General features: G+C 50.1%; 10 protein-coding genes across 10 annotated transcripts; 5 read left to right on the top strand and 5 right to left on the bottom strand.

Moving 5' to 3' along the window:
- Positions 1–277: 277 nt before the first annotated feature.
- On the top strand, positions 278–1,103 carry ASPWEDRAFT_34390 (uncharacterized protein). Its single transcript, XM_040833986.1, has 4 exons — positions 278–476; positions 523–579; positions 627–729; positions 809–1,103. The coding sequence occupies exons 1-3, from the start codon at positions 334–336 to the stop codon at positions 721–723; spliced, it is 297 nt and encodes a 98-aa protein (XP_040694602.1). The 5' UTR covers positions 278–333; the 3' UTR covers positions 724–729; positions 809–1,103.
- Positions 1,104–2,416: 1,313 nt separating this feature from the next.
- ASPWEDRAFT_166972 (Dyp-type peroxidase) lies at positions 2,417–4,358 on the bottom strand (the record flags this gene model as incomplete). Its single annotated transcript, XM_040830090.1, has 7 exons — positions 2,417–2,661; positions 2,712–3,065; positions 3,121–3,212; positions 3,266–3,376; positions 3,430–3,519; positions 3,587–4,252; positions 4,315–4,358. 7 exons carry the CDS (start codon positions 4,356–4,358, stop codon positions 2,417–2,419), a joined length of 1,602 nt encoding a protein of 533 aa, XP_040694601.1.
- A 929-nt stretch (positions 4,359–5,287) lies between these two features.
- Positions 5,288–7,967, top strand: ASPWEDRAFT_64258 (putative galactose oxidase). Its single transcript, XM_040838727.1, has one exon. The coding sequence runs from the start codon at positions 5,574–5,576 to the stop codon at positions 7,902–7,904; it is 2,331 nt and encodes a 776-aa protein (XP_040694600.1). The 5' UTR covers positions 5,288–5,573; the 3' UTR covers positions 7,905–7,967.
- Positions 7,968–9,134: 1,167 nt separating this feature from the next.
- ASPWEDRAFT_23054 (uncharacterized protein) lies at positions 9,135–10,241 on the top strand (the record flags this gene model as incomplete). Its single annotated transcript, XM_040832439.1, has 2 exons — positions 9,135–10,053; positions 10,111–10,241. 2 exons carry the CDS (start codon positions 9,135–9,137, stop codon positions 10,239–10,241), a joined length of 1,050 nt encoding a protein of 349 aa, XP_040694599.1.
- A 264-nt stretch (positions 10,242–10,505) lies between these two features.
- ASPWEDRAFT_47620 (uncharacterized protein) lies at positions 10,506–12,193 on the bottom strand (the record flags this gene model as incomplete). Its single annotated transcript, XM_040836989.1, has 4 exons — positions 10,506–10,688; positions 10,739–10,847; positions 10,906–12,029; positions 12,080–12,193. 4 exons carry the CDS (start codon positions 12,191–12,193, stop codon positions 10,506–10,508), a joined length of 1,530 nt encoding a protein of 509 aa, XP_040694598.1.
- A 688-nt stretch (positions 12,194–12,881) lies between these two features.
- Positions 12,882–14,479, top strand: ASPWEDRAFT_101498 (uncharacterized protein; the record flags this gene model as incomplete). Its single annotated transcript, XM_040827393.1, has 3 exons — positions 12,882–13,214; positions 13,266–13,511; positions 13,556–14,479. The coding sequence occupies 3 exons, from the start codon at positions 12,882–12,884 to the stop codon at positions 14,477–14,479; spliced, it is 1,503 nt and encodes a 500-aa protein (XP_040694597.1).
- A 709-nt stretch (positions 14,480–15,188) lies between these two features.
- Positions 15,189–15,488, bottom strand: ASPWEDRAFT_166966 (uncharacterized protein; the record flags this gene model as incomplete). Its single annotated transcript, XM_040830089.1, has 2 exons — positions 15,189–15,274; positions 15,341–15,488. 2 exons carry the CDS (start codon positions 15,486–15,488, stop codon positions 15,189–15,191), a joined length of 234 nt encoding a protein of 77 aa, XP_040694596.1.
- Positions 15,489–15,857: 369 nt separating this feature from the next.
- Positions 15,858–17,545, top strand: ASPWEDRAFT_102505 (uncharacterized protein; the record flags this gene model as incomplete). The annotated part of the gene is made up of 2 exons (XM_040827483.1): positions 15,858–16,692; positions 16,740–17,545. 2 exons carry the CDS (start codon positions 15,858–15,860, stop codon positions 17,543–17,545), a joined length of 1,641 nt encoding a protein of 546 aa, XP_040694595.1.
- Positions 17,546–17,595: 50 nt separating this feature from the next.
- ASPWEDRAFT_731540 (HAD family hydrolase) lies at positions 17,596–19,389 on the bottom strand. The gene is made up of 4 exons (XM_040839288.1): positions 18,660–19,389; positions 18,570–18,619; positions 18,381–18,526; positions 17,596–18,335 (listed from the first exon to the last, which is right to left on the bottom strand). Exons 1-4 carry the CDS (start codon positions 19,376–19,378, stop codon positions 17,742–17,744), a joined length of 1,509 nt encoding a protein of 502 aa, XP_040694594.1. The 5' UTR covers positions 19,379–19,389; the 3' UTR covers positions 17,596–17,741.
- Positions 19,390–20,252: 863 nt separating this feature from the next.
- On the bottom strand, positions 20,253–20,588 carry ASPWEDRAFT_23049 (uncharacterized protein; the record flags this gene model as incomplete). Its single annotated transcript, XM_040832438.1, has 1 exon — positions 20,253–20,588. The coding sequence occupies one exon, from the start codon at positions 20,586–20,588 to the stop codon at positions 20,253–20,255; it is 336 nt and encodes a 111-aa protein (XP_040694593.1).
- Between the last annotated feature and the right edge of the window lie 125 nt (positions 20,589–20,713).

The following is a 20,713-nucleotide window of genomic DNA, read 5'->3' as shown; positions in this document are numbered from 1 at the left end:
TATTTATAGTCCATACAAAGGTTAACTTTGTATAGACCACTTCTTCTCGTGAAATGGTACATCTCCCCAGTGAAGTCAATGACGTATGGAGTAAGACTAAAGATCATCCTCAGCATCCTCAATTCATCTTCTCTGCTCGGTCTTTCCAAGAATCCTGCAGACTATCAGGCTTCCAGCCAAGAAACTCCGCCACAGGGTGTATCCTCTTGGCGTTCGACGTCACTCAGTACGCTTTTGGCTATTTTGAAGTGATAAATAGCCATTGATTCCTGCCAGTGTTATCATTATTCCCTAGCCATAGCTGAACGAGTCATCACCATATTATCTCGCAATATGAAGCTTACCACTGTTCTTCTGCCTCTTGGCCTTTTCGTTTCCAGCAGTCTGGCTGTTGGCATAACCATCACCATGGCCGGTGGAGGCACCAAAGATCTTGACATTCCCACGACTGGGGAGTGCATTGACTTGTTCCAAGGGTATGCTTTACATTAGGCAAAGATATCTTATGCTGACTATCCTTAGAACCGACCATGCTCGTCTGAATGGTGGAACTGATGGTACTCGATGTGATTTCTGGCTGTATGCACCTCGAGTTGAATATTTTGACATTTTTGACGATTATGCAGGGATTCCGGATGCTCGGGCAGTCCTGTTGGTTCGATTTCAACGAGCAAGCGGGAAAGTGACATGGCTGAACCTGCTAATGGTGCTCGATGCCATTAGCTTGAGGTAAGCTAACACTTGATATAACTAGCATGAGTGCGTATACCGTGATCAGAGCTGTATTGGCTGATGTGTTATGTTAAAGACTCGGTGATTGATGGCCATTTGGCCATTAATCTCTAGACCATAGCTTTTGTTTCATTCAGAAATGAAGGCTTTAATATGGGCACCAAGGGAGTTACATATCGGGAGCAGCTGATTTCCAGACTTTTCTCTATACTAGGGAGCATATAGATAACAGATCATATGGGCATTGACAAATCATTTCGGCCTGTAAGGATCTGGTCCTTAACACACACCGCATATTATCGTGAGAAAGATTTCTTTTTCTTGGCTGAATAGACAGTCCCCGTATGGCCCGAACCTGGTCAGTAATTATTTAAGCAGAATTTGAATTATGGCTTCAGATGAAAAGATCTGATCCAAGACTCATGTTCTAATTATGGTTTAGCATAAAGTACCCCATATCTCCACATCTGTTACCCGCGGAACGAATAGCATTTTAATAACTTCTAGTTTAGCTGGCCAGTTAGAGTCTGGCCGCGTGCAGCAGTAAGAATATATTATAGATAGGGAGGAGAATTAAGCATAAGAAGACAGTTGTAAAGTTCACCTTAGTAATTTGGGAGAGATAAGCCGTCGATGCCATCAGAGCTGCTTGCTGGTGGATTTCGGCCAAATCAGCATATCATATGCACTCAGCTAAGAGGGTCATCAACTGAGGCATTGCACAGTGTTCAGGCAGTTATGGAGTCCCTGACTAGAAACTGAATTGTATCTGGTGGACACAGCAGGCTCATATACATAGGTTTTTATCCATTGCGCTACCTTTATCGGACACGGGTTCAGTAATGGAATGTGTATATTTAAGTGATGCTGTGCCATGGCCAAGATTATCATATTTCTTACTTTATTATACCGCTGCTTATATTAAAAACACCTATGGTATTAACAGACTTTTACCATTTTAATTCTAACTTAATAGAATAAAATAATAATAATAATAATCTACACAGCTAAATAGCGTCTTTAGCCTTTCTAGGCGTGTCATCCAGGTAGAGAGCAAGCACCATAAAGAACGTGAAAAGCTACTCAATATTTGATGTGACATGAAGAATTTGACAGCAACAACTTCCTTAGATATCTGTCGCATATTAGCCATGCTAAGCTGTGGGTAGACTATCATAAGCTCTAAATCTATATCGACTTTGCCTGTCAGCAGCAACGGGAAACTCAAGTGCCACGGCCAGGACGAATTTTGACTGGGTGGGTGAGGTTGTAACAGAAGCACAGAAACCAAACATTCAATCAATAAAAACATATCAAAAAGACAAAAACATACAACAGCAGGGATTCGCTGGTGGTCACCCACCCAACTACTAACCTGCCGGCGTGTGGCTTAAGTACGGCTGAGCGGACGGGAAGCCCCTGTTCTCCACACCCTGTGGTCGTATGTACTTGGAGCAACATGAGAGAGGCTTATATAGGAATGGAATGTGGATATAGTTGAAGAGGATGCTGGATCTTGTTTTCCTGTGATTTACGTAAACATTGCCTTGACTGACCCACAACGAACAAAGAGATCTGGTGGCGATCGAGCTACGGACTACGGGGTTAAGAAGGGAAATGGTTCACTTGGTTGATTGAACGTCTATTCCTAAAGACTTGGTATCTCCTAAAAACTTGGTATAGCTTATTCCACCTCGTCCACAAACACCCCCCGCAAGGCCGCCAACGACGGGGTGAAGAAATACTCCCCTCCGCGCTGGTCGATCCACGGCAGATAGCCCATGTGCAACTGCTTGGGCTCTTCGCCGTCGTAGATGCCGAACATGGGCTCTGGGTGGTCGGGGCGGTTGCGCTGGCTGACGATGGGGTCCTGGCCAGGGCGCTCCTCCATGCCCTTCTTGCCGGAAAAGACCTCGTTGCTGGCCCAGCCTGGTCGTTGTTAGAGCCGGACGAGTAGGTCAGGGGTGATGGGAACTTACGACTTGTCAGGAAGTTGAAACCATTTCGGAAGTCGCCCTGGTAGCACATGAAGTAGACGCCTCGCTTGGGGCGCTCTGAGGGCTTCATCTTTTCTTCGCCGGGTAGGAGCTCCGGACCAAAAGTAACGCTGCGACGCAGGATCACGTTGGTGTTGTTCGAGTAGTTCTCCTGCGCAGAGACTGCCCCGCCATCTTTCGAGATGTAGAGGTCAGCACGAGGGCGCATCTTGCGAATGTGCGCGGCAATCGGGCACTTGATCTCCTGCGGGCTGGTATAGTCCTTCTTGAACTCGAAGTTGTTGGCAAAGGGATGTTGGGCCACCGAGGTCTCCGTGTCCAGCGCGATGGGGGATCCTGCAGAGGCACCGTTAGAGTCGTCTTCATAAACGGGGGACAGGACCATTCCTACCGTTCTTCCATCGTCCGATCATATAAGCGGCCAGCTTCTCGCCGGTGCCGTCGTTGAAGTTTTTCAATTTCGCGGACTCTGTCTTCACGAATCTGTAGGACCGCATCAGCCTGGCTCTCATGCAGGGGACCAGAGCAAACCGCACTCGTTAAACTCGGGCACATGCTCCTCGATCTCGCGGAAGGCTAAATAACTGCCGTCTGTGGCCCACGCCGGCGACTTGGTGTTGTCTCCCGGGCGGTTGAGGAAGATCACACTAGCAACGCATCAGCACACCGTCCTCGACGGATGGATAAGGCTCCAACTTACCCCGGGGCAATAGCCTTGGGCTCGCCCTCCTTGGGTTCCGGGTCCAGGCCCTCGATGGGCGGCTGTGAAATGTGGTCTTCGAATCCGAGACTGAGCAGCAACAGGGCAACTGGTTAGAAAGAAAGTGGTCTGCGAGATCTCCCAGGAATACACTCACTGCTCCTTGCCTCGGAGGTTCTCCAGGCGCGTCTTGGACGGGTCCTTCTCGTCGGGAATCTGCCTCCGGTGCGCTTTGCCATCGGCATTGCGAACGTTTCCCTTCTTGACCAGCGTGATCTTCGCGCTGGCCTCCGGGACGTCAACGGTATGGTCGTCGGCAATCTTAAAGTAGCTCTTGAGGTCCTTGACCGTGGCCTCCAGCTCTTCCTCACGCTGGGCAGCGACGATGAACATTCCGTCGGACCGCCAGTTATCGTTGTTTGCGGGCCAGCCATGGGGCGGCCGGTACTCGGGGGCCAGGGAGTCGGTCTCGTCGGGCCCTTCGAAGACCATGTCCTGGTACATGCCGCGCTCATGCAGCAGGTCCCGGAGCTTCACCTTGTCGTACGGACCAACCAGCTTGGGGACACCCTTGCCGGAGAAGGTAATGTTGATCGCATTGAACGTGTCGCGCTCCTCGGGAAGAGTGTCCACTCTTTCCCGGGCCTCATTAATGCCGTCATGCTTCTCAAAATACTCCTTGCACGCTTGGCCAGTGGTGATCTTGCCGGGGGTTTCCACTAGCTTCCTCAGGTGTGCTTTGAACGTCTCATAGGAGCCGTCCTCTTCGATGTCTTTGATCTGGAAAAACAGGAAGGTTTCGTAGTACCGGGGGAGACGGGGCCTGTCGACCACCAGTGAGCATGGGATGCACTTGTGAGAGAGGGGCACATGGGATATACTGACCAGATACTGCCCTGGATGTTGGCGGGGTCGACTTCAGACGCCATGATGAATTTCGTTCAGAATTTGGTCAGATTGTTGGATCTGTCAGATTGCGATCATGGCCCGACCGGACAGACGACTTCTTATGGCCATCTCCCCTCGCTGCCGTGGTGGTCGACGAGGGGCATGGCCAATTAGACCCATGCGTTTCTAATCGCGGCCAGCGGCAGCACTGCCCTCCATGCGAATTCAGCTGAGGCACGACATCATCGACCTCCCCTCCATGATGGACCATCACGGCCCAGGCCAATCAGCGCCGTGTGTTGCTAATAGCTGAAACTTGCATACGATCTCCGCAGTCAGGTGTGGCAGATCACGAATGCAACAACACCCGGTCCACGCACTATTGGCTTTTGCAGAGGTTCATCTGAGGCCCGGTTGCCTGCTAGTCCCAGCACGGTGGAGTCGTTGCCATGTCGGAATCTTGATCGAGCAGTCGAACTCCTGCTAAGCGGGCGAAAGGGTCCACCGGGGGATCATCGCCAGATGACAGGAGCTGCAAGCCCGGCGTAAGACGCAGAACGGTGATGAAGAATCTGGCAGACTCTGCAGCGATTTTCAGCTTTCAGCTGGAGTGGAGAGGAGTGCACGGCCGGCAGATGTTGGAGATGCCTCTGATTGCGACCATCGACGTCCGATCGGCGAGCATGCCTGTTCACCGTCGTGTGGAATGTGCCAGTCTTCATCCTCAGCGGCGTGAATCATGTCTCGTCTGCACGGATGTCCGTCTGCATGGCGAGTTGGCTTTGAATTTTGATGGCTGTCTCCGGAAACGTCAACGTCAAGCCACGGCCCTCTGCCGCCTCGGCTCTCCCGCTGGAACCGAAGCGCTGCAGAGGGAACCATGATCGACTGGATGATAGATAATGGGTTTGTGTTTGTTGGTGCGAAGCCCAGTGGGCCCTGCGTGGAGATGTTGCGCAGATCGCAATCTCGGATGGCTGGCGGAGGACATCGCCAGAACCCAAGAACAGGACCATCTCAGCCACTTGGGGAAATCACCTACGTCACGATCTCTGCGGAATTCAGCTGAACTCAGATGAAGGATTCCGAATTTTCTTCATCATGCCTTGGCCTGTGCGAGCGCCGTAGCTGTGGTGCTGGCGGTGTGGTGCTGGGTCAAGCTGAGCCGCCTGGTATTTCTACTATTTCTACCCCGGCCGGCCCATCCGCGCTGTCTCTCTCCAGAAAGCCATCTTTCTTTCACTCTTCTCTTAAAAATGAAGCTCCATTGGGCCTCCGGCCTTCTCCTGGGGCTGGTTGCCCCCTGTGTGGACGCCAACGCGAAGTCTCACAGCGCGGAGTCTCACATCCCCTTTGCCATCGATTCGAGTCACATTGAGCCCGAGACCTTTGGGCCCGTGGACCCTGAGGCCTATCTCTGGCAGGCCCGGCCTCGTAACGGCAAGCTCTTGCCCCGCGATCAGTTCACGGCGCACTGCTCCAGCGTGGCCAACGGCAGCAGGTGCGAGTATGCCAACGACGGTCTCGCGCAGACCCACTGGGCCAGCGAGCCGCTCTCTGTTGATAAGCCGGATGTACTCGTCCTGGACCTGCACGAGGTGCGCAACGTGAACGGCATCTCCATGCGTCCTCTGCTGGGCGAGGAGGACCGCGGCCAGATCGCCAAACACGAGGTCTGGGTCAGCAAGAATGAGCGCGCCTGGACAAAGGTTGCGTACGGCACCTGGGGCTGGAACAAGAGCCCCAAGATGTCCGCCTTTGAAGCCATCGAGGCCCGATTCGTCAAGATCGTGGCCACGAGCGAGGCACCTCCCCCCAAGCATCCTAGCCAGAAGTATCCCGATGCCGTCACCAAGATCGTCGACGTCAACGTCTACACCACCAACGCCGTGCTCCCCGACGAGCCCTCCAAGGGTGTCTGGGGCCCGACCCTAGACATGCCCATCACCGCCGCCGCGGGCGCCCATGGCTTTGGTTCCAAGGGTCGCCACAACATCATGCTCTGGTCGGCCTGGACCGACGACCGCTTCTTTGCGTCGCCCGGAGGCAAGACCTTCACGGCCACCTGGGACCCGTACCTGGAGGACATCATCCAGACCAACGTCACCAACACCCACCACGACATGTTCTGCCCGGGCATCTCGATGGACGGCGAAGGCCACATCGTGGTGTCCGGCGGTGCCGACTCGCAGAAGACCAGCATCTACGACGGCTCGGAGTGGATCCCCGGCGGCGACATGAACCTGCACCGCGGATACCACGCCTCGACCACGCTGTCCGACGGCAAGATCTTCGCCATCGGTGGCTCGTGGAGCGGCGGCTCCAACTCGCCCAAGGACGGCGAGGTCTACGACCCGGCGACCCAGCGCTGGCGCATCCTGCCTAACATCAAGGCCGATGTCATCCACACGGTCGACATCCCGCTGCGCAACGACAACCACGCCTGGCTGTTTGGCTGGAAGAAGGGCACCGTCTTCCACGCCGGCCCAAGCAAGACGATGTTCTGGTTCGACACTCACGGCAACGGCACTGTGAAGAAGGCGACGCTCCGCCTCAACGACCATGACTCGACCTCGGGCAACGCCGTCATGTTCGACGCCGTGGCCGGCAAGATCCTGACCTTTGGCGGCCAGGAGTACTACGACGGCTCGTATGGCTCCCGCAATGCCCATCTCATCACCATCAAGGAGCCCTTCAGGCGGCCGGTAGTTAAAGTGGCGGGCCTGAACGGCACCACCAACGAGTTCGCCGGTGGCATGTACAACCAGCGCGTCTACCACACCTCGGTCGTGCTCCCGGACGGCACGGTCTTCATTGCCGGCGGCGAGATCTTCGGCGTGCCCTTCAACGAGGCCGAGCGCGACGTCCAGTTGACGCCCGAAATCTACCACCCCGAATGGGACATCTTCCTGCCCCTGAAGCAGAACAACATCGTCCGTGTCTACCACAGTCTGTCCATCCTGTTGCCGGACGCCACCGTCCTCAACGGCGGCAGCGGGCTCTGTGGCAACTGCACGGCCAACCACTACGATGCGCAGATCTTCACGCCGCCGTACCTGCTGCGCGAGGATGGCACCCCGGCAGAGCGCCCCAACACGCCGGAGATTGTCGACAACAAGTACCAAGTCAAGGTCGGCGCCAAGCTGGCCTTCCACGCGGACGCAGACATCCGAAACGCCTCGATGATCCGTCTGGGCTCCGTCTCGCACACCGTCAACACCGACCAGCGCCGTATCCCGCTGGAGCTCACCCGGCCCGCTCAGGCCCAGAGTGACCGTGTTCTCTACCACGCGGCCATCCCCGACGATGCCGGCATTGCGCTCCCTGGGTACTACATGCTCTTCGTGCTGAACAAGAAGGGCGTTCCCAGCCACGCGGCCACCGTCAAGGTCGAGCTGCCCAGCTCGCACACTCCGACGACCGAGCACGTTGACACCCTCGAGGAGGAGGATGTGGTGGATGTCGAAGAGTCGCAGGCCGACTGCGACATGGAAATGGACGAGGAGGCCCAAGGCATGATCAATGCGCTGTTTGCGGCCACTCGCAAGCTCTGGGGCTCGCCCAAGGCGCTGGTGCATCAGGCTTAGAGGGAGAGCTGTAGTTTGTACTAATAGGGTGGAAGAACGGAATGTTTCTATAGATGACTGAATGCCATCCAAGTTCACTATAAACACTATATATCATATTGATCTATAGGTCTGGTGCATCAGGCTTAGACGGCCTTAGATAGGGAGTCGAGTTCTGTAAATATAGTTGAGTGCAAAACAGAGTATTCTTCTAGTTGACTGAATGCCATCCGGCAGTGAGGCTAACACTCTATTTGACATGATTAGTTTGTCCCCGGTTGTAAGTTCTCCATGTGGTCTTTGCTAGGCATTCGACCATGTCTTGCCTACATATGTTCCACTCATGGTGTTGAGGTATCTGACTGGACGGGTCGGCCCAGGAACTTGCATCAGACTCTATCGAGAGGCCTGTTGACTATCTAACACGGGCTTGACTTTCTGCTGGAGATCTGACATGATATTTTCATAACGGATAAGAAAGTGGCTAAATATTAAGGTGGTTAGTACTAGATAATAGCTTTTAAAGTAGATATATATAATACCTAAGTAGTATATAGTAGTATCTTCCCTGGCTAGTAAAATATTAAGAAGCTACTTCTCCAGAGCTTTTACTATTAGTAACTATATAAATATTTAAATGTTGGGTTGCTGCAATGGGAAACCCCCAATTGGCTGGAGTGTACATACAAGGATATCTACCCTCATTGAGGGCCTTCCATGTGTTGGCTAATTCAGCCTAACCTACCAGTCGTGTCTTTAATGGACATAAAAATTGTTATCTGAATCGTATGCCCATCCAGAAAACGAAACACTGAAAAGAATAGCGTAATTGCTATGGTCGGATAGATGGAATACCGTCACCGTCAGATGTAAGCGCCCTGGTGCCTGCTGCCTTGACATCGCTGCGGCGCCTTCAGCCTCGCGCCACAACGAGGCTATGTCATCATTGGAGGTGAACGACAGATCCAAAAGAATGTCTCAGGCTTAGATGTATGACACTTCCGAGATGATATTACAGGCTGCGGCAGTGGGCGCAGCAAATATGGATGTTGGTGTTGTATGTCTGAAGCATGAACTCAGGCAGCCTAGCACCTGCGGGATTTTTTGTTATTATGCTGCGCTCTTATTAAAAATTGGCGTATATAAAGCCATCAATCTGGCCGTGGCTAGATTGCAACTCATCATCATTCTTTGTTCCAAGTTCGATAGCGCCACATCAAAGCTTTCAAACCAAGAAGACCAACATTCAAAATGTCGATCGAGGACCTGACCAGTGGTGTGAGAGATGTTAGTATGAATGACGAACCAGAACTACCGGAGTGTCTGTTGTTTAAACCTCAAAAAGACACGTTCGACAATGTCCCCCGTTATCTCTTCCGTGCCGTATTTCCGTTTTCCAAAGGACAGACCAACGAGAGATGGGTACGATCAGAAGCAGCTTGCCAAAACAACCCGTCGTCGTTGAAAGATATCTTCTCTAGCTTCTATGACGGGGAACAACAGGATGTCGCTTATACCCTCAATCAGCACCTGCGCTGGTGGGAAAAGCATAAGGCAAACGACAACTTTGTATCATGGACTAGCTCCTTGCTGTTTGCGCTTCAGTACATCCATTATCGACATATAAAGGATCGGTGCTCACTGAGTGATGTCAAGCTATATGTTGTCGATACGGAGCAGTTTGAAAGAGGGGCATTCATCCGGGACAAAGATATTATGGAGCCCTTTCTCGGGCTTGACGATCCTGGGTTCCGTTATAATCTTGAAAAAATGTGGCGCCTGAGGAATAAGCCCACTTGGTATTTTGGCGAATATCTCTCTCAGGGATCGATGAAGATCGCAGGCAAGTGCCAGGTTGTGTCCGCGGAAGCAGTCCTTGGAGAGAATCGACTTGGCCATGTACAACCTCACTTTCAGCAAATGCCCAAAAATCCGGATTGGGCGAGAGAAGTTGATTGGCTTCGCAAATCCATTTGGGGAAATCCACCTCTATCACCGCTCTCATCAGAGGAAGTTCACGATGCGAAGATGGTTGTTGAACAGCTCACAGATCAGTTTGATCATGGGTGGAAACTACCGATGGCGATCTACTTTTGGGCTTTGACTGGTGAGACGCTATGCGACGCACATCAGCCTTTCTTTGACATCTTCGAATCGATCTATCGTCTAGGTATGCCTTGTCACTTTTCCTCTGCGTTGCTTTTTCTAACAAAGCTACCATGTTTAGAAAAGAAAAATGGACGGCCATCACCATTCAAAGTTATCGCTCCAGACACCATGCCGGAGTTGAAATTCGTCAAAGACGTTGCCGATAACTTCTACGGGCGTGCAGAAGCAAGATACGCGATTAGTACGTAGCCCCAATGGTGATGTTCGAGATTACAAGTACTTTCAGGCTGACTAAACGCCATAGAAGCTATTATACAGGTCAAGAAGAAAATCCGAAAATTAGACGCGAAAAATTTAGTTGTCCACGGCTCTTCTGTTCCAAAATTGAATGAAAATGGCAAGTTAGTGCTGGCCAGGATTGATGAGATCCAAACGTCGTTGGATGCTATGAGAAAGGAACTCGCTTCTTATGCCGGCTAGTATCCTGCCACTTTCCCTCGCTTCATACACGGCTCATGGCAATCTTGACTTGCCAGACTTGACGCTCGAGGCAAGGGCAGCAGACAACCCGAATTGGGATGGCACCCCGTTGATTCGATGCGTGGAGTTGAGATTCTTCACGACGAGGATCTGGAAACAAGTGGCGCTGCCTTGACGAGCGGCAATGACTGACCAAGCAAGGAAGAGCTCCCAAATCTACACATATTAGACACTTATCAGATTAAGCATATTGAGACAGAACTCACTCTGAACCAACGTTGGCCGTACTTGGCTTTGATAGTTGGTGCGTTGCCAATCCAATTCCGATACCACCTCCAAAGCGTGCCTGAATAATGGACCCCGACGGTATCAACACTGTTGGTGTCCAGAATATTAGTATCCAGTATTCTCACGGTGTATCGCATGGGCCCACCTTTTAATCTCGAATCCAGCCCGTTCCAAGCACATGATATAGTACCAAAGGGGAGTGGAGGCGTCCGCGCCACGGAAGATATACTTGTTCAAAAATAGACCCCATATAAAGTCCTCGTACTGCCAGGCCTGTCGCAAACCAGACAGTTGCACATACATGGCGCCGTCGTCTTTCAGCATCTCATAGCATTGGCGGAAGAAGCCGGTGAGTTTCCGAACCCCGACATGCTCGCCCATTTCGAGCTGCGTGATCTTATCATACTGCGTACGGGGGATATCGCGATAGTCCATACAGAGAATGCGACTCTGGGATTCAGAGACGCCAGCCTTTTGGAGAGCATCGTTTCCCCATGCGGTTTGGTGTTGCGCAATCGTGAGGCCAGTCACTTTCGCTCCGTAGTTGAGACTCGCAAACTTGGCCAGTGTCCCCCATCCACAGCCAATATCTAACAGGGTCTCGCCTTTTTGCAATGCCAGCTTCTCGCAGACAATCGCCATCTTGTTATCCTGCATTTCCTCCAGTGTTTCCTCCTTTTCCGGATCGGAAATGATGCCCGAAGTGTAGATCATCCGAGGGCCCAGGAACCAGGCGTAATGATCGTTGCCGCGGTCGTAGTTCGGCCGGATCTGCTCCTCATCCTGCGATTTCGTATGAGACAGAACATCCCGTGCAAACGTGAACAGGATGAATTTGAACAGCTGCCAGGTAAAGCCAAAGTGTGACCAATCATGCCGGTATTCCATCATGTCCAGACAGTCTCCGTTGAAATCCACCCGGCCATCGAGATACATTTCGCAAAAGGTCTGCATGGCAATCCGATTCCGACCCTGCCATTTCACCCGGTCCATCTGGCTCTTGAACGTCAAGTACTCTTCGACTGGCCGTCCTGGCAATTTAACCTTCTCGTTGATCCGTGGGCTACACGTCGATGTCCAAGTCCAAAACACCACCAGAATTGGCAGCGCTGTGACCAGACCAAGCAGGAATGCTGCCTTCACTCCGCCGCCAAATATCCATGTCAGGAAAGCCGGGACTCCCAGCAGGGCACCGATTAAGAAGCGATTGGAGAAGCTCTCGTTTCCAGCCCCGTCGGCTGCTAAGGGAGGGTTGTGGATGGCTGGTGACTGGGAGTGCCCATGAGCAAGTGGACAAAGATGGAATGCATGGTACTCACATTCGTCGAGGGAATTCCCCAGTCTTCACCGATCGCAAACCTCGATGGCTTGGGTGCTGGGGTCTGGACAAAATCAATGTCGCTATCGAGGTTGACCTCTTTTATTCCTTGCATAATTGCGTATCTCTCCTTTTTGTTGGACGGCAAAATCACAAATAAAAGGGAGGATGAAGGAAATGGACTGGAAAATATTCTCATATACTGCGCTCGCGGTCCGCGGGCCCCGAAGGGGTTTGTTGCGTAAACAAGATACCGTGAGCAATCACCAACTTTTCTTTCTTTCTTTCTTTTATTTTTATTTTATTTTATTTTTCATAGCAACAGAATGTGGTACGTGCCTATATTGTTGATTTCATATGTGCTCTTTTTTAGAGATAATAAAATATATGGAAGAAAAGAGAAAATGAAGTTATTGGAAGTTTGAACCTCGGATAAGATTTGGTGGCGGTGGACCGGCCCTTGTTAACCTTGGTATGAGAACCTATACACCTATAATACGAGACAATTATATATTATAATTTATGGATATTCTCGTAATCAAATATAAGCTCCTTCAATAAATTTAATAAATTAAATAATTGAAAACTAGGTTGCACGTACCTTATGATCTCACACAAAGCGTGTCATATGATTGGCCGAATCGCCTGATCTGCAGTTCCCCTCAAAGTCATGCGATCCCCGCGTTCTCCTTCAACCCCATATCTCGGTTCCTCTCCTTCTCCTCCTCCTTCCTTCAACCATCGTCTTCTATATACTCCTTGATACACGGACAGGAGTATATATTCAGATATCCCGTTAAAATATGATTCAGCAAATCTCCCTCGCAGCAACCACCAACCCCCTCACCCCCTCTCACCCCGACCGAACAGACCCCAAAACACGACTCGCCGAACGGAAAGCCTTCCTCTCCAGTCTCGACATTTCCTCGCGCAGAGCTCCGTATTCGCTCTCGTCGACTTTTCCCCTCTCTCCGCATCCTCTGCTCGTGTCGCGTCTTCAGCTGGACAATCTGCGGAAATTCCACCATGCGTTGGATCTCGCCGTGACGAATATTGTGGAGCGGTGGTGGGTGGATCATGAGGCTGCTTTGCCACGGAGGATGCCCCTGGAAGAACGTGAGGAGGAGGTGTTGCAGGTAATTCTCATTTATTGTTTATTTTTAACGATAACTGTTAATTCTGGGCAGTGGATACATAAAACCTCCGAGGAAAAGAAGATGCGACCGTTTCACATCCGCAAAGGCATTTGGCGGCCCGATCTGCTGATCGAGAATGTCCCGACCCCATCTGGGCAGCGGCAGGAGCTGCGCGTGTGCGACATCAACGCGCGATGTGCCTTTGATCTGTTTCCTTTTGTCGTTTATGGCCATCAGGGGTTGACTGATATTGGTGCGAAAGAAAGGGGTTTTTTTCCAGCCACTAATTCTAGAGAGGTAGGCCATGCTTTCAATCTACTTGGGCAATGCTAACGAAATAGATGCTACAACGCCTCTTTACCGTCTACGATCCACGCCAACAAATCCATCTCCTTACAGGCAAAGATCGAGCAGTGTCGATGAGAATTCTGGGCCATCTCATGTCGAAACGACTCGATCGTAACCTGAAACCGACTGTCATTACCAGTAAAGACCTCCGATTGATACCCAGCCCCCATTCCAAGACGGGTTATATTCTCTGCTGTCTCCGAAAACGCTTCGGCTCAAACCCCTGCCGACTAGTGAATGAGCACGGTGAACATCTCGAACCGATTCACCAGCTAGGAATGCAACTCGACCAGGAAGAACTCAGAGCACTATCACAGGACATGCTACAGCACATCTCCCTGTACTGCATTAACGACTTACGAACCGTCTATCTCGTACAGGATAAGCGCATGCTAGGAATTATTCTCCAAGAACTCGACGACCTCGTCCATCGACACCACGTGCTCACCTCGGCTCAAGCAGATCTCCTCCGCACCAATATCCTACCCACCATCATCCCTGGCTCCTCCGAACTCGACCAGCTAATCTTCCAAAGCCACGAGAACAAAACCATCAAGAACGACTACGTCCTCAAACCCATCCGCGCGGGCAGACCCAAGGACATCATTTTCGGGGAAGACCTCACACCCGAACAGTGGGAGGCGACATTACTATCCATGGAGAACCCGCAACTACGCGCAGAGGAAAAGCTCTTCATCGTGCAGCGCCGAGTCGACCAGCCCACTCTGGACATTCTCCTCGATGAAGAAAAGGGCACGCAAAAGACCCACGTGACGGGCAGTTATCATGCCATTGACGGCGGGTTTGCCGGATTCGGGGTGTGGCGGACCGGGGAAGGGCGGATCTGTTCGTTTGACCACGGGGCGTCGTGGATCCCATCTGTCGTGCCATTTCCCCAGCGCCGTGGTTCAGTCTAGATTTACTTTTGTTTATTCATATACCAGATTGCATTAGCGTTAGACATGCATATTATTTCAAATACATCTACAGCGTGGAATAAGGCAAGCCGTACTATAAATATATTTGCTTATTGTAGGGCTACCAGGATCATCCCCATCAACCAACGATGCACCAATCACACCATCTTATAATAGATAAGCTATAACAAGGATAACCCCCAAAGCCCAGGCCGGCCCAGATCAAATCACCCATAAATACCAAGTTATCTAAATCCTCCGAACTGTCCGCTTACTCGCATACACATACACCCCAAATCCCCGATTCGCTAGATCATCCCGACAATCAGCCCAGCCTGCAGGGATGCCATCCACGTAGCTCAATAGACAGGCACAGACGAGGCCGGTGCATTCGTTCTCAGCGTCACCAGCACTGCATTTTGCGCCGGTGATTCGGACTCGCTCAAGTCAGCGCATACCAGCCTTGTTGTCCGGTGATTGGGTAGGCGTAGAAATTTGCGTCTGCCACGTTGACTAGCACGTAATTACCGTACACGGACCACACATTGTTGAGTTTGCGGTGTTAAGTTCGCTTTCTGTGCTGACCCATGGGGGATGTCGCGGAGGAGGACTTGGTCATGTATAGAAGTGGTTTGTCGATGGGGTGGATGTGTTGTGGGCTATCCAGGTGGATTTTTCCCCTGTTGTAACTATCATAATTAGTATAATATCAAATGATAAGGACTTTTAGGAGCATATAGTAAACAGGAATCTTTCCAGCAACACTCTCATCCGAATTCCCGAGTTGAGCCAAGCCTAGGTATCATCATCAGCCTTAGACCCAGTATAGTGGATAGAGCAGATAGAGTAAGACAGCCATACCATCGACATAATGCACCAGCAACCCACTAATCCCCTCGCCATACGCAAAAAGACCGAACGCATTCTCCTGCGCCTGCACAACCCTCACCACGCACAAAACCACGCCCACCACCCCCAGAATAACCTGAAACGACCCTGAGTAACGCATCGGCGAGAAAGAACAACATGAAACAGTAAAATCTGGAAGAAAAGGATATGTTTAGCTTTTCGGTAACGAGCATCGCATACTTATATCAACCCTGATCGCTATCTCGTATGCTCGGGCGAATGACTGCATGTGGCTATATCGGGGTATTGCTGACGGGCTCGACGACACGAGGGAGACAGGGAGGATGGGCGAGGGCGATGATTGGGTGTGGGTGAGGATGTGGTGGAACGGTGCTGGTTTTGCCTCGTTGGGATGGAAATCATGATGTAGATTTGTATGTTGGCGGGTGGTTGTCAGGCGGGATATAAATATGGGAGTCGGATGGAGCCAAGATTGAAGCAGCGCGATTCTATACAAGTCAACGACAATATGAAGCTGTCTTGGATATATCTATACGCTGCTGCTGCTGCCGCCGCCTGTAATAGCGCAGAAGACAGATCAACATGGTGCGGCGACTACGATATCACCACCGACTACACAACTACAGTCCCGGAAACAAACGTCACGCGTGAATACTGGTTCTCGATTGACGAAGTCATCATCGCGCCGGATGGATTCCCTCGACCTGCTATTGCTGTGAATGGGAGCGTCCCCGGACCAACCATCTACGCAGACTGGGGAGATAATGTCATCGTGCATGTCACCAACCATCTCGAGGAAGTCAAAAACGGAACAAGTATCCACTGGCACGGCGTCTGGCAGAAAGGTTCAAACCAGCATGATGGCGTTGTATCAATAACGCAATGTCCGACTGCACCGGGTTCCTCGATGACATATTCATGGCGCGCAACGCAATACGGCACATCGTGGTATCACTCGCATATCGGTCTCCAAGCATGGGAGGGCGTATACGGGGGGATCGTCGTCAACGGACCAGCGACGGCGAACTACGACGAAGATAAAGGGGTGGTAATCCTCTCCGACTGGTCTCATCGGACAGTCGACGAACTGTTTCTGTCTGCGCAGTTAAACGACCCTCCAACGTTGGATAATGGGCTGATTAACGGGACGAATGTGTACGGGGATGGCGGGGAGAGATTCACGATGGATGTCAGCGAGGGGATCTCCTATCGGCTGAGACTGGTCAATACGGCCATTGATACGCACTGGAAGTTTATGATTGACAATCATGAGTTGACGGTGATTGCGATGGATTTTGTGCCGATTGTTCCTTATACAGCGCAGTTTGTTGATATCGCAATGGGTATGTCTACACTTATACGAATCAGTATACAATACTAATACAGACAGGCCAACGATACGACCTCATCATCCACGCCAACCAATCTACCTCAGAAACAGACTCATTCTGGATCCGAGCAATTCCTCAAGCAGCATGTTCAGAGAACGACAGCACCGACAATATCAAAGGCATCATGCACTACGGCCAGAATGCAACCATACCCACCACAACCGCCTACGCATTCAACGAGACCTGCAACGACGAGCCCATCACCAGCCTCATCCCATACCTCCCCAAAAACGTTGCCCCGGCAGACTGGAGCGCCATGACAGACGTGACCGTCAACCGCAACTCGGACAATCTGTTTCGATGGTATCTCAACAGCACAACGTTGGAAGTGTCATGGGAGAATCCAACTCTCCTCCAAATATACAACGATGAGAACATCACCGCCTCATCTTCAACAGGGGTGATTGACCTCCCCAACGCAAACGAATGGATCTACCTCCTCATCAACACCTCCCTCCCCGTCCCTCACCCTATCCATCTGCATGGCCATGACTTTTCCGTCCTTGCGCAAGGCACGAATCCATGGGATGGAGTCGTGAACACCAACAATCCGCCTCGTCGAGATACAGCCATGTTGGGAGCAAACGGATACTTGCTTATCGCGTTTGAAACAGATAACCCAGGAGCATGGCTGATGCATTGTCATATCGGATGGCATGTTGCTGAAGGGTTTGCGCTGCAGTTTGTGGAGAGGAAAGATGAGATGCATAACCTCATTGATTATGACTCTTTACGGGATAATTGTGCAAGTTGGGAGGCTTATGATGTTGTTGATGATATTGTGCAGGAGGATTCGGGTGTTTGATTTTCTTTTCTTTTCTTCTTCTTGTACTTTTTCTGGTTATTTTTCCGATTGTTTTTCTTATTATAGACTTGGATGAGGTTATCTTGCTTAGAGTGTACATGAAAACTTTTGATATATTTCTTACTTACATTATACACTTTCTATTCTCAATAGAGCATATTGCCCTCTCAGTAAGACAAGGAAAAATGCTACAAAGTCAACAGAGATACCCCAGACCGTGACAAAACCACATAACCCCCAAACCCAAAACCAGAAATATCAAAATTGTTCTCCATCCAACATCATCCGAATTATCAACCGGTGTCTGTATAGCCCTGACCGCAAACGCCGTACTGAGCCCTCTATTCCCAATCTTCAACCCAGAAGATCCAAACTGGTATATACACCCCGCGGGCCATCCTCCATCAACAAGTTGTGCCTTTTTCAATGCCTCCATATCCCTTTCATTACCTATCCCTAGGCTCTTACACGCGTGAACCCTTATAGCAAGAGAAGTAGCGTCCCCAACTGCTCCAATCCGCTCATTCACACGCATTTTCAGCAAGGGAAGAAGCTCACTTCTCAACGCCTTATTGTTAAGGACACTCACAAGTCTCGTGAGAAAATACAAAAATGCATCTGGAGATGGGTAGTACCGTGTTCCATCCAGATACGCTCTGTGGCGGAGGATACTGAGCACCCAGTGAAAGGTTGGCAGGACTTGGTGATGGCGGTTATGCTTGCAGAAGAGGGTGAGGATGTTGACACACACGACGGGGTCGATGCGGGGGCGGGAGGGGTCGAAGTATGTCTATTTTGTTAGATCTATGTATAGATAGGTAAGAGGGTGAAGTACTAGGAATATTCCATCTGGATTGGTCAAGGTGAGCGTTTCGTCCATGATGGAGTGGATTAGGGAATTGTTTTTTGGGAGGATGGAGAGAGCAATGGATGTTGTGTCGAGGTCGTTGGGGAAGGATTCAGTTGTATGAACAGGCTTTCCTATATGATATTAGATATATCCACAAGATAATGGTATGCCTACCGATAAAGTAATTCCAAGCCCTCTCACCTGGCTGAAAATCGACCAGATCCCTAATTCTCAGCGACGTCTTTCAAAATATGAGCTACTTACATGTTATCTGTCAGCTCGAGTATCAGCAACTGCGCAAAATTATCCCGTATCACCTCCCCAGTCTCAATTAGACTGTACATATTCTTCGCATTGGCAGTGAGGAAATCATATCCCCGTTCAATTGGATCACCGAGGATGTTGAGTAGCTGTCGATGAACCTGCTCATAGCCGGTGAATAGAATACTCCGTATCCCGAATGATCGAGCAGAGAGAATGTTCTCTGGACTATCATCCACGAATATCGCCATCCCCTCTTGACCAGATAGACCTATATCTTCGAGGACGTATTTATAAAAGCAGGTATCTGGTTTGCGCATACCAACAGTACCAGATATATAAGTGTGGTCAAATACAGGCCACTCTCTTGCGATGGCGTGTATAATTTCCTCTTCACCAGACGGAGTATTGGTCATACCATGAACTTTCAAGCCCTTGTGTTCCTGTTTAATCTGCTTAATCAACGACATCATATCCCCATCGATGCGTAAACTCTGCCGTGCCTGTGTCATAGTTGACGCCATATCATCTACCTTGATGGTGAACCGTTCTGCAATTTTTGCATAGCACTCTTCTCGTGTGTATTTTCCTCTCTCATAGTCGAACCAGATATCAGAAGACATGATGCATTTCAGGATGTTGGGTGGAATGTTGATATTGGATGGGGGTGACCAGAAGCATAGGACGTTCCCCAGGCCAAAGATGAGGGCTTTGATTTGCATTCTGACAGCTTAGCAGAATGAGTGAAGAGGTTTTAGTAGGGAAACTACATCTAAAGTTGTGGGAAGTCTATCTTATCTATCTTGCTTCCGTTCATCATGTCCACCATGGTGGAGTAAATAACCATCCAATTCGAGCAATCAAATCGATTCATTCCTTTAACCGATTAATAGCATCGCGATTTAGCGCCGAATACGTGTCCTTTGTCCACAAACTTACTGTATTTAGTATAGTGGTGTTGTCAAACCAATTTTTGAAGCAATCCTTGAATCTAACGAGAACTAAAACCTGCACCGTTCTTTGTACCAACCCATAGTAAACTACTGGTGACAATAGGTCGACTCTAATCAGTTAATTGAAGACCATGACTCGCATCCTTGCTTACGACAGGGTTTAGGCAATGATTGGTCGGAAGATACACAAACTCAAGATGTCAAAATAGGCATTATATAAGCCACCAATCGGAATATGATTCTAGGTACTATATAAAGTAAACTGAGACTATCTATCAAAACAAACAGCTCTAAGTATCCAGCGCAGATATGAAACATGACCAGTTGGGTAGATTATTTTGTTATCATCGATCCATGTTTAGATTGGCCGATAATGTAAAACCTCCTTGGCTTTGTCTAGTCCTGCTTTGTCATTCTAAAGAGACATGATAGAGATAGCAATGAAGCTCTGTCTGGTGTCAAGAAAAGCAAAGTCTTGTTTGGTAATTCTATTATCACAGGCCAAAAGCAACATCGCAAAGTAGAAAACTAATATCATAAAACAGGCACATTAAATACTGAGCAATGACTGGGGTTGGATTGGGTGCATGGATCGGCCCGGAGAATGTTCTCCGCTATAAGTAGCCACGTGATTTTATCTACCCTATGGCAGTCGACGTGCTTCGTCCGGGGAGCCGGTGGCACAGCAATTAAGAACGGTTTCGCCTTTGGCACGGGTGTTTGATCCTGCTGGGTTTGGATGACTTGGTCGTTGTATCTCTCCCAAATCTTGTATATGGTCAGTCTGGGAAAGCCGTTTTCGGGGGCTTGGATTGCTCACATGAAGAATTACTCCCACAGCCTCCCACGTTTTCCCTAAGCCAACTGGGTCTCCAAGTACAGCTCCCGAGAGGTACGTCTTATCTCTAATTTCAATGATGGCAGCGATTGCCACCGGCTGCCAGAACTTGAGCAAAGTCGGGCAATTCATTGATCTCATCTCGGTGCCTTCGCGTTTGCAATATTGAATATTTCACATGCTTCTTCGCCGTCTTCCCTTTGGTAGTCCCTGTTGTCTAAAATCTTCTGCGGAGCTTTAAACTTCCAGAGGGACTCTTCTGACGG

This window comes from Aspergillus wentii (assembly GCF_001890725.1).
Source record: "Aspergillus wentii DTO 134E9 unplaced genomic scaffold ASPWEscaffold_1, whole genome shotgun sequence".
Classification (NCBI taxonomy): Eukaryota; Fungi; Ascomycota; class Eurotiomycetes; order Eurotiales; family Aspergillaceae; genus Aspergillus; species Aspergillus wentii.
This window is presented reverse-complemented; position numbering and strand designations above follow the sequence as displayed.